The sequence below is a fragment of the Sander lucioperca genome, chromosome 16 (assembly GCF_008315115.2).
Source record: "Sander lucioperca isolate FBNREF2018 chromosome 16, SLUC_FBN_1.2, whole genome shotgun sequence".
Taxonomy (NCBI): Eukaryota; Metazoa; Chordata; class Actinopteri; order Perciformes; family Percidae; genus Sander; species Sander lucioperca.
The window spans coordinates 22249753-22262616 of record NC_050188.1 but is presented as its reverse complement, the minus strand read 5'-3'; the positions used below and the strand labels follow the sequence as shown (position 1 = coordinate 22262616).

Genomic DNA, 12864 nt, shown 5'->3' with positions numbered 1-12864 from the left:
AACAAAATTGCATTTGCTTTGTTCTTAGAGCCTTTGAACAAAAGTACACGGAGGTTTTCACCTTTTTCGTGTGCTATGCGTAAAACCTAGTCGAGTACAGATTAATTCATTTTCATATCATAAATTAGTGAAAACCCCCAGAAATACAACCATTATTAATCCAAATCCTAATTTCGAATAGATCTATGAAAAATACTTTTATCTTTTACTGTGAAATGTAAAATAATAAGCGCAAAAGTTTTATATAGAGAAAATCTGGGCCTAATGGGCTGTAATAAAGGAAGGGACTGTATATCCTGTTACAAATGGTATTTAAATAATTTAACGTTTGAAAGGTGCAGTAATTCGTCTAACATTAAGACAATTATTAGTTGTATAGTCTTTTTTTCGTTACTGTAACTTTTATTGCTTTTAATGACTAGTGACAAGGGATTGGTTTGCCGTTGTTTACGCACGGGGATAGCTTTAATAGTCTTGATGAATTTCACACCTTTCAATATGTGTTCAACATCCTAAATTAAAAAGGGTTATGTTTGATGTAATCTAGTCATTTGAGGAATACAACAATACAGTTCAACGATGTAAACTTGATATTGACTACTTCAGAGACTTTCCCTGTAGAACAATAAATAAACGCAAATCTAAAAAAGTATGTTTGATATTACATTCTATCTCCAGGCAGCATTACTTACCAGCTTTGCTTTTAGTGCGGAAGAGCTCAGACTGCCTTGAGGCTAAAGGATGCACCATATAAAACGACTTTTTACCAAGTCATTTCGCCACAGGCGAATTCTACATACGGTTAAAAAACACTTTATTACCTTTAAGTTCCATTGCTTTGTTGTTGTATGTCTTTGTTGTTAGGTTCTGCAGCCCTGTATAATCTTAAACTTGATTTGCCACCTTAGAGTCGTATTTCCTTAATGTAGACTAGTATTTTAGTGCGTTTATAACGACATGAGTTGGATTTTTGTAGATTTGTTTTACTTCCCATCTGTTTTTCTCTTACTGAGGTTTTAGGTTTTATAAATCAGATACGTCTGTGTTGCACATATTATTGAGCTTTGTGGTAAACATTTGATTTGCATGTGGGAAAGGGGCAATCAGTGCTTTAGACATTGTTTGATGAGAGAGAGAGATAAGTGATTTGAAAGCTTAAAGTAATCCATTAATGAAATGCTGCTTCTTTTTCTTTTTTCTTTTTTTTTAAATAAATATGTATTTTTAAACTTTGTACCATGTTGGACCTTGCCCCTTCTAGGGGTAATGGTGGTGCATTAAGGCGAGGTGAGGGAACACACTGATTGCTCTGCTGCCTCCTTTCTCTGCCTCAGCTCCATGATAGATATCGCTCCGGCTGCTGCGTAGCCACAGAGTGGGAGGGACTGCCCATCTTCCAGCATTTCCATTGGTTTTACAGCCTGCACGGTGGAGAGGGGGGTGCCTCTAATCATATCCAGCATGTTTTGCACAAGAAATGTCAGCCAGAAAGGGCTATCTTCTCCCTTCGCCAAAATACACCACAATAATGTCATGTTCGGACAGCCCGTCAGGAAATGCGTTTTTAGTGGATTCTCTGATCAGTGGCCGCACCGAGACCGGCGGAGGTCACTACGCGGGGAGCGCGGTGTGCGTGCCTCATAGCAGCGCTACAGAAGTGCCTTATGGACTACACAACTATGGATACTTCCCAGGTATGGGTAAAAGAAGCGAGATGGGTCCCCAAAACATGGTTTCCGCCTCTGGCGCGTACATGTCCAGCATGGAGATGTGGATGGACGCGCAGAGGTCATGTCGAATGGACCAAGAGCACCCGGTGGGTCCCCAGGTCGCGCCCTGTTCGTTCCCGCAGAATATTAAGGAAGAGAGCACCTACTGTCTGTATGAGCAACCTAAGTGCCCTAAAGCCTCCACCGCCGAAGATCTTACATATTCTAGGTTAACGACAGCCGGCCTCGGCTCGAGTTCTTGTACAGTTACCGATGGCGGCGGCGGGGGCTCTGTGCCTGTGCCGGGCTACTTCCGCTTGTCTCAGACGCACGCACATTCTCATAAACTTTACAACACCAACGGCCCCCAGCCGAACCCTTCCCATTCTCATTTTGGCCTACACCCCATTGCTCCTGCTCGCTTCCATACGCCACCAACCTCGACTTCTGCTCCAGCCACGGCGCAAGAAAGGAGGAACACCGAGGAGCCCGTGTCCTCGGGAAACGCAGACCTGCAGCCCCACGCTGCACCGGGGACCGAGGAGGCACGCGAGTCCTCGGATGCAGAAGCCTCCTCAGCTGACGAGACAGAAGAGCATGACAAAGAGAGACCAGCAAAGACCACTAAAGGTAATCAGAGTTCATCATAGGTGTGTTCCAGTGCTGTTGTTTTGTTTGCATGCATCGCAGGTAGGGCTTTTACAGTGAATGACACCTGTGAAGTTCGATCTTACTGGTTAGACTTGTCAAGTCTAGACACGGAAATGGAAACTTGACATTAAAATAGTATTGTCTTTTATATTATATAGTATTATAAGTCTTTTGTATCTACGTTGTTATATTATGAGTGCATTTTTAATGGACTCATAAAAGTGTGTATTTAATACACTTTTAGTGTGTATATGTGCATGAATACACCCAGAACGATTATGCGTAAAATTGAGAAAAAGTCAATTAAAGGGCAAAGCTAGACTTAGTTTAATAAAAAATGCTTCAGTGTTATAGAAAATGTATGAATTATTTTGAAATACATAGTCTACATATAGTCTACTACAATTCAACTACCTATAGCCATTTAGCTAGTATTTCCTTTGCACTGCGTAAAATGTAGGCTAGTAAATAGGCCTATATGCATTTGTGTATTTTTCTGTACAATATGTCTTTGTATTTTTGTACTCTTTATAATACAAAAACATGTTTTTCCTTTTCACTTAAATGTATAAAATGGTATCCATTTTTTTTTTTAATATACAAACTATTACTGGCGTTTCAGCAAGTCTGGTTAGTCTAACAAAGCAGCCATACCTTACACACACACACACACACACACACACACACACACACACACACACACACACACACACACACACACACACACACACACGTTACTGTAATATGTGTATAACACGACCATAAACACAAACACAAACACACTCCTAGATAGCCTCTCTCTCTCACACACACACACACACACACACACACACACACACACACACACACACACACACACACACATAGCCCCCCTTGTTGCAGTGCGTAAAACCATGTATCTGCCATTTTCTTTAGGAGACACAAAAAGTGAAAGCTCGGCCAACTGGCTGACAGCAAAAAGCGGCCGGAAGAAACGCTGTCCATACACCAAGCATCAGACACTGGAGCTGGAGAAGGAGTTCCTCTTCAACATGTACCTGACCAGAGAGCGCCGCCTAGAGATCAGTAAAAGCGTCCACCTGACTGACAGACAGGTTAAAATCTGGTTCCAGAACCGCAGGATGAAACTGAAGAAAATGACGCGGGAAAACAGGATCCGGGAGCTCACCTGCAACTACGGATTTTCATGATGAACAAGGTGATCACATTGAAATAGAAGATAATTGGTGAAATCAATGGCACCCACCCTCTCCAGCCAACCCACCCTTCCTCACCACTCTGTCCACATAATGACTCATTTCACTGTGGGGTATACACTTTCTTTTATTTCCAGACACGCTTAAAGTCGATGCATCGTCCTCTGTGAGCTACTGAGAATAAGAAAAGGAAAAAAAATGAATGTTATGAGTTTCTATTTGATTGTTTTCTGATGTTGTGTTTTTGTATTGTCGACCTGTTTCTGTCACTTCTGTCGTACGGTTGGATAGTGTCGTCAGTGGAGTAAAATTAACGCAATTTAAAAAACACATTAAAGGGTGACTTAAATTGTCCACTTTCCCCCCCACCGCTGGCTAATATTCTTAATTTAAATTTAGTCAAACAAATATAAATGTATTTTATTTTAATTGGAATTGCATGATTTTAAGTTTTCCTACATTTAATTTTAGTAATTTTGAACCACCCTGGAATATAATGCCCATGTTATCACCAAGGGAAGACTAATTCATCTTTGACCATTAGATGTAGTTCTACCTTAATATAGACCTATGTATGAGCTAAATGTACGAGTTGAATCTTTAATCACGTTGAGGATGTTTACACGAAAACGATGTGCAAAGTGAAATAGGAATGTTTTTATTGTATATTTCTGTGTACATATGACATTGTGTTTTTGTGTAATGCTTAATAAATTATCAGCTCGCATTGAGGAGTAGCTGCTTGTATTTTGTACTGTGGGTTTATATATTATATTTTTACTCAATCTATTCTACAGAAGCAGAAGAAAAAGGCTTTGTTTGAAATCCAAAACATTATGGGCTCCATAGCTGGAGTCTCACTATTTTTTGTAAACCGACTGACAAATGTTTTTAGAGGCTAATGTAGTGGCGATCGGAAATAATTAAGATATTAGGCTGTAAGCCGCCTAGCTACATGCCCAGCCGGCTATTGTAGAGTTTTATGACTGGCTGGTATATGAGCTTTCTCCCTCTCCTCTAAGAGCAGCTTCAGTCGTGGGAGAGCCTTTCAGACGGAGAGGAGGCCCGGCTCTCAGCTAGAAATGTGAACTGTACACATACACTGGATAAAACATAATGTTCTGCTTTAGTTGGGAATACTGGGATTAACATTTCTAGGACCGGGTAAGTCTATTTATCATTGTGAATTTGTCAATTTTGCGCCTTGTTGCACCGGCTTCACTATAGTGTGTACAAAACGGTTGTACTTTCTCAATACAGACGGTTTCTGGACACTTGATGATGGCACCGACGACCACTGTGCATTATGATATGGCTGATTGTGTTTCACTTGAGGCCCGGATCGACTGTCAGTGGTTTAGGTAGTTTCATGTTGTTGGGGTCCATTTCTAACTCTGCAACATGAAACTGTCTTAATTGCCGCAGTTCCACACATCGAAACCACAAGGAAGGCAAATCGGGGACATAAAGATGATGGGATTTGATTGAAATTGTAGAGACGTGTTTTGGAAGCATGTTCTGGACCTCCCTGGCTTACAAACCGGGGAGGGGTGGCTGGCTGCTGTGTATATTCTTAACCTGTCTGTTTTCTTTTGACTTCTCTACTTGTCTTTAAAACCCGCGTGGGCATGTGTGCTGAATGTAAACGTGATCAAAGATGAGCTGCAGTATGCGTCGTGAGGTTAGGATTAATGGTAAAGCCGTGAGTGTTTTCTGTGAGTAGTAGTGACGCAGACACGCCAGACAAGGCCTCGGTTACGACCACTGCAGTGGAGGGGAAGGGGAAGGTGAATGGGGCAACAGCGACCTCCGTGGGCAATGAGACCGGATGCTTCCGCTGCGCAATAGTGGCTCAGACAAAAGGAGGGGAAGGGCTTTATGGCGATATTTAGATCCGCCAGACAGGCTGTTATCTGCAGAGGCAAAAGAAGTGAATAGCCCCTGCGGTAAACTGGGTGAAAAAACACCCTGATTTAGGTTTACAGCCTGAGAGCCATTGGCACAGTGGCGTCTTTTCCTCCTCTGAAGGTGTTTGTCTATTCTAACTTTTAGTGCACAAATAGGCGCACAGCCGCTCTTTTGCCCCCTCGGCTTGTTTGATGTCTGTTGGCCAAATAATGGGAAACTACCAGTGAGGTGATAGCTTGGAAGCAATGCACATTTTTTTTTTTTTTTTCCTGTGCTCCTCTTCTAAATGTAGGAGCAGAGTGCAGAGAATTCCTGCGTGTTGAATTGCCTGTGGCCTTGTGGGGTGTTGGCCAAGCTCCGTGTATTTTCTAGTAATAAATAAAATACGCAGCGTAATGTGCGAGAACTCAAGGTTGCTGCTTTTTAGACCTGATCTGCAATGTGGGGTTATTTAGGATGTTCTGGACGTTACACAGCTACCCGTATTTGTGAAAATCTAACTTAATATACTTTAAGGTTTTAGAGTGTTTCTGTAATATTCATACATTCTACGTTTTTTTTGTGAATACTGTGTTTCATCAATACATTTTCAACTAAATGCATTCTGTGCCAGTTTAAGATTAGAATTTCAAGAAATACAAAGTGAACATTTATGCATTCATTAAATGATTTTAATGCTAACGCGTATGAGACAATTTTCTAACTGTTTATTAATTAATTAGATTTATTTTTAACATTTGTAATATCAATCTCCACCACATAGCCTATATTTTTAATGCACTGTTGTCTCCTGGTGTTCGCAGCTGCTCGCACCATTTAACTTTAAAAGAAGGAAACCACAAGTACCACATTACGCATATGTTTAGCTCTATTTAAGTGTAACGTTACACCGATGCACTGGCTAGCAGGCATTAGAGTTAATTTGTTAATGGCGGTGATGATGGCAACATATAAGCACATACAAGTGATAATGGATGTAAATAAAAAAACGTTTAAAATAGTGGTTTAAAGCGAAAACCGGGACCCGCCAATAATGTTATTTCGAAAATATTTAATAAATATTCCATCGTGAGTCAGTTCGGTGGAAAATAACACCTTCAGTTTTCCTTGCTCGTTTTTTTCTGTAGACTAATTCTATATTTGTATTTTATTTTTTTTTTATTTTTGTGAGCATCTTGTAACCCACCTATTACTTTATGTCATAACATGCAGCCATAAGCTATCCAGTAAATGTTAATTGTATTTGTTATAGACCAATGCTTTTACACCGTAATTAAAATCAAAGTAATATTAGTCTGTAACTGCAACTAACAAGACAAACTTGGACCTGAAATAGTCCTGTTTCTCCTTTCTTTTTGCTATCTAATTCAAAATAAAATCTTAATTCTTAAAGAAATATTCTCATGTTTATTGACTTCTTTTTTAACTATGAGAAATGCAGGCTACATAGTCCTGCATTGTCTTCGTTATATATGCTGTAATGTGGATTATTAGATTTTAGCCCCAACATATTGGCTACACTGACTTGAGTTATCCTTGTCTAAATTACGAAATGTGGTTATTATAGAAAAATAACATCATAAGCATTATGCCTAATGTTTAAAGTTGTTAAATCAGCATAGGCCCACAAACAATAGTTATATAAACTAAACATGACAATTTTATCCTAGTAGATATGACCCGCACATGTGTTGGTGCTTTTGTCTGTAAAATGTTTGTTTAAAGCTGAACAAAGGAAAATATACGGACACTGGAAGATGTCTGATACAGCTAAAACAAAAATAAAAACAATGTAATTTGTGTAGCTGCTGTTTGAGATCCAGAAGTTGTTTCAGCTTTGAGCTGCTAAGTTTCTTTAACATAGTGTAAAATGTGTTTTGGTGAACAGCAATGGCAGGGTGCTTACGTGTCCTATAAAGTAGCTCGTAAAATAAGGCCTCCAAAAACATACTGTATCGTTTTGGATACCAAGAAGGGAATTTCTTAAAAACAGTAGGTTAAGACACTGTAAAATATTTTTAACGTTCATATTTTCGTCTCATAGAAAACAGATCCAACTCATATCTTGATAATTCTTTGCTTTAATAGTAAAGGTTGTTATAGGAGAGCGGGTGAGTATTTAATGACCAGAGGGATTGATTTATCCTTTATTGTTCAGCCTTTATGATCACGTGCGTCTTGCTACCCAATGGCATGGCAGCCTGTCTCCCCATTACTAGCCCACTGTAGTTCTCTGTGGGGCCGAGTTGCTACTTGATTTCTCCACATTGTTATTTTGTGAGACTGGGTTTACTGCGTGTGTGTGTGTGTGGTATGTGTGCGCGTTTTACTTTTGCATGTATCTGTTGTATGGCTGCGTACATGTGAACGTATAATTGTCCTGCCATGTCGACATCCGGAACACTGACTAGTTACTACGTTGATTCCCTCATTCTGCCCGAGAGCGAGGAGCTCTCTGTGCCGAGATATCCCTCCGGTCCTGGGCTCCAGCACCCCAGACAGCCCGCCTCCATCAGCGACCACAGCGAGCTTGGGACCTGCGCATTTCCGTCCAAACCTCCGGTATTCGGGCCATCATGGAGCCACGTCCCTGCTCAGTTCCCAGGCACCGTATCCTCTATGTATCATCACCACTATGGGCATCCCCAAGGCTCGGTCGGTGCAGATACAGATGGCCGCTATCAGTCGTGGCTGCTGGAGCCTATGTCCGGTTCCCTGCCCATGGCCGGATTACCGACGACCCATCATTACGGAATCAAACCGGAGAGTCTGGGGACGCGAGGTGACGGCGCTCTGCCCAGCTCCCACACGGCGTTACTGCTCTCTGATTACGCCAACGGAACAGTAGCGACGGCATCACCGGTGGAAAAGGACGCACTGTCCAGCCAGGCAGGGGACACGAGCGGGGAAGGTGAAGAGAAACCGGGCCTTGATCCAAGTAAGTCGCTACAGAGTCCTTTAGTCTACTATATATACCACATAAAGCTGTGAGGATTGGGGTGCGTGATGGGGGTGCGCGTCTGAACAGATGCCATTCTGAACGTGCCATTTCCTTATGGGGACTGTTAATGGCCCAGCTCCCATTGCTATATTAGATAACCTTTTGTAGCTTTTAAAGTGAACCTGAGCTGGGAGAAATAGGGGGACGTTGTATTTGGATGTAGCTGCGGTAATACATCTGTAGCCTTTTTCTTCTCATCAGAAAAATTACTTTTTTTCTGAGGCAAATTATGAGAGATGTTGTTTTTGCATTTGGTCACTCGGAACCGGGCCCTCACCAATGTCGCACCCCACTCTTTCCAGATAACCCAGTGTCCAACTGGCTCCACGCGAGTGCCACGAGAAAAAAGCGCTGTCCGTACACCAAACACCAGATCCTGGAGCTGGAGAAAGAGTTCCTCTTTAACACCTACCTGACCAGGGACCGTAGGTACGAGGTGGCGAGGCTGTTAAACCTCACCGAGAGACAGGTTAAAATCTGGTTCCAGAACCGCAGGATGAAGATGAAGAAATTTAATAAAGACGGCGCACCGAAAGAGAGTGACTGAACCGTACAGTATTTAGGCTGTTTGCGAGCTTTGTGTGTGGAAGCTCTTAACTCTGCTGGACCTTGTTTTTAAACGTCATTGTCTTATTGTTCCATATAAAAAACGTTATAAAAGCTATTAGGCTTATTTGTCTTGTAAAAAAAAAAAAAAAAAAAGCATGTTGGGCTTCAGTTTGATGCGACTACCTTTATATTGCACAATTTTAACGGTGCCCACTCGTTTTGTATTTGTTATTTTCTTATGTTGATTTGAATTAATACCTCGTTAAAGTGTATCAGTTGGCCTGGTCCCTGTGCTTGTTAGTGTATGGATGTTTCTAGCTGTGCGTGTTCTGGTTTGTAGTTATATTTGTTATCTATCTCAGAGTCACCTGAACGTATAGTTTGTAAAATGTATTATTTTGTATTGTTGTTTATCCCTTACTGTTTAGAACTATGACTGATGACCGTGAGTTTGAATCTAACATTGGAGGCGTATAGAACAGACTGATCGCATTTTGAAGTAGGTGCAAGAACCTCAAAAACCTCTTAAAAATGCTAAAATACAAATGTTAAATTAGGTTATAGAAGCTATATCACATGGTGTGACACGATTGACTACCTATGTCTTTCAACTACCTACAATAACCTATTTTTTTTTTCTCGATGGCGGATTATAGTAGATTTGCTTGCATTAGATGCTGAATTTCAGGGAGTAACATTTTGAAAGTACATTATGTTTGTTAGTGAGAGGAAATTAAATAAAACACTGTAGGCTACTTATTAAATACCTCACGGTCTGCTGGCCGTCTGACCTTTGGTTCACAAATGTAATTTGTACTTTATTTATTAAATAAAACAAATTATATCTGCGAATGCATGCACGTTACATTCTTATTTCATTGTGGCCTCACATCGTAATGAATTACGTTTTTAATTCTTGCTGCACAAAAAAGGTGCTTCTTTGCACTGCAGAAAATATGAAGGTGACTGCTGACAACGACACACACACACACACACACACACACACAAACACACACACACACACACACACACACACACTATATACACACACACACACACACACACCCACACACACACACAACAATACATAACAAAGATATTTTAAATTAATTGAACATTAGTGAAAAGTCAACACATTTTTTTACAGGATTCTCAAGCATTTCATTCCAATTAAAACCCAGACACATATAGGTGAATATCTGTGTGTGTCTGTGTTTCTGGATTGGGGACAGAGCTGCATCTTGGCAGAGGATGTTGTTAGCTGTATACAGCCATAAAAGACAATTACCGCTATAACCTTTTATGGGGTGCAAAGCGCTGCGAGGCGAGAGGACACAAAACAAAAAAAGACGGCTTCGACAGCTGAAGCCCAAAATAATGCAGCCGATGGTTTGCTGTTCAGCTCAGATATGACAAGGCCACTCAACCTAAAGCTCCGTCATTAGCGCCATGTCGACGTAACCAGTTTACAAGGAAGGAGATTTAGTGGATAAATATTATGAAATATAGCAGCCCCACGAATTTTGGATTTGTAACGCAAAGTGAGTCTTTCCCAAATCTTTTAGAGAAGAGGTTTAAAATATGGCCTCTGCGTTTGTAAAGCTGGTTCAAGTCTCTGCATGTTGGAAAACAATATTTTACACAAGGAATATACGAGGAGCAACAAATCCACTGTGAGGTAGCTGCAGAGCTGCTAAGTCTGATGGTCAATCAGAGACAAACACGGCTCAGATACACCGGGTTATTTAGTTCTCATTAAAAGCTGCACACAAACTGATAGATTATTGTAGTTAGAAGATAACTCGGACTTTAGTCTAACTGGGAGTGCTGTTGTGACGCGTTAGGGGACGCAGATGGACCCAAACTTCAAAGACTCGACCAGAGACAGTGCAATAAAACGCCTGGTCTGCTATACTGTCTGGCATTCCAGTTTTAATGGCTTTATGGCCGTCCAGACACAATTAGGCCGTTTCCAGAATGGCACCCATTTGTTTTTTCTTCTCTTTCTGTGGGGCTACGCTGCTGGACAAAAGGCCGAGCGGAAATGATCAGTTTTATTGGATTCTCCCCGACGGGGACGCGCAGGACTCACGGTCATTTGGAGCGATCCTTTGTTTCTACCTGGGAACCTTCCGCCCTCTGCTCCTTTGCTGGGCCCGTCCTAAAGGAGAAGGAGCAATAAAGCCAGCAGCTAGCTTCAAACGCAGTGGTAGGCCTTTAGATGCATGATGCTTTTTCATAATACATCTGGACAAGTCTGTTAAAAGACATCAGCGCTTTGCTTAAAATCACAACGAAGAAACATAACGTTACCTTTTGAGCGTCATGTCTCTTACTTTTATCTTGCATTTTATTCCGGATTGCAGGAGAAAGAGAAAACGGTTGCGCACTGCTGCCTCCCCACCCTGCAGTGCCTGTAAGTCACCAGAGGGTGGCGACACTGTTCCACAACATCACCCCACCACTTTAAACACTCCTCCCTAATGAACCTCACTGGGAAACAAACTGTAGTAACATTTTTAAGAGTCCAGCTAAATAATTTCACACCTTTTTACAGTGTCTCAGTGCAGAAGCTGCTTCTCCAGCCTGCGGCTCTGCGGGACGAATGAAACAGTCAGCACACTGACTGCTGGAGTACTGCTTCTGCCTTCACATAGTCGCTCTCTGTTTAATGCTTTTCTTACTCTCATGTTTTTATCCGGCTTTATAGACGCAAACTATTCGGAACTAAGTTAATTTGTTTGATAGCATGGTTATTAAGACTAACATAAAATATGTGCAGTTTTCCTCATTGCATTTATTAATTGTTAATGTAGATTTTAACATTCTAACTTTATATATAAATATATATAAATCTCTCTCTCTCTCTCTCTCTCTCTCTCTATATCTATATCTATCTATATATATATATATATATATATATAAGTTAGGCTTATAAGCAAAACAATCGGCTGAGAATAGTTTTCCATGTTCAGAAATATTGTAAGGAATTAAGGGATTATTATTATTATTATTATTATTATTATTATCGTAGTTCTGTTTTTGTTTAGTTTATTTTGAGAATTTGCTCTTTTATCTTTGTGTATCTATTGTTGGCATCGTTACATTAATTTATTGGACATTTATGGACCATTTAGGTAACACTGTAATGCAGTAAAACATCTTTGGAGGATGAATTGGACCTTATTATAATTATCATCGTGTATTATTATTAATACTGATACATAGCCTACGTTATGTATAATCAAAATAATGTCCTATATTTAATAGCCTACATATATTTTTATAACACGAGACTGTAAGCAAGTATTGTTTTTAAAGCAGGACAAACAACGAAATCACATTCTGTCGGATTAGTTATTTTGTAGTTATGATAGCTATTATAGCCAATGATGTGCTGTATATTAGTGTAGCCTGTGATTGAGTGACTGTAAATTACCTAGGTTAATATATTCTACGGTGTATAAAATAAACAAAATATATTAAGCTTTTTTAAATAAATAACTATTTGTGAAACAGTAGTACGAGAAGGGATAGCCCATACAAGCATGACCTTATATCACCTAACTTACCTCTAGATCACTGGGGTTGTGAGGATTTCTCCCTAGCGTGTTTGTGTGTGTTTGTATGTAAAGTGTATATTCCACTCTGCAGCCCTGCGCCATAATGAAATTCATGTCTGCTTGCTGATTGGATGAGAGCGACCAGGCCTGAGTCACATGGGCAAGTTCTTTGGTCCAGAGTAAAAATGGGGTTCGGTGTAAATCTAGGGTGTATTGCTGTCATATATCACGCTACGTCGTAAAAACGACACTGAGGATTCTTGGCCAACAAACCAGAGAGAAAAAAA

At 40.5% G+C, this 12864-nt stretch overlaps 2 protein-coding genes across 2 annotated transcripts; both read left to right on the top strand.

The window, feature by feature from the left end:
- The first annotated feature begins 828 nt into the window (after window positions 1-828).
- LOC116066992 (homeobox protein Hox-A10) lies at window positions 829-4282 on the top strand. The gene is made up of 2 exons (XM_031323249.2): window positions 829-2339; window positions 3276-4282. The coding sequence occupies exons 1-2, from the start codon at window positions 1478-1480 to the stop codon at window positions 3548-3550; spliced, it is 1137 nt and encodes a 378-aa protein (XP_031179109.1). The 5' UTR covers window positions 829-1477; the 3' UTR covers window positions 3551-4282.
- Window positions 4283-7350: 3068 nt separating this feature from the next.
- hoxa9a (homeobox A9a) lies at window positions 7351-9870 on the top strand. Its single transcript, XM_031323256.2, has 2 exons — window positions 7351-8402; window positions 8768-9870. The coding sequence occupies exons 1-2, from the start codon at window positions 7850-7852 to the stop codon at window positions 9010-9012; spliced, it is 798 nt and encodes a 265-aa protein (XP_031179116.1). The 5' UTR covers window positions 7351-7849; the 3' UTR covers window positions 9013-9870.
- Window positions 9871-12864: the final 2994 nt, after the last annotated feature.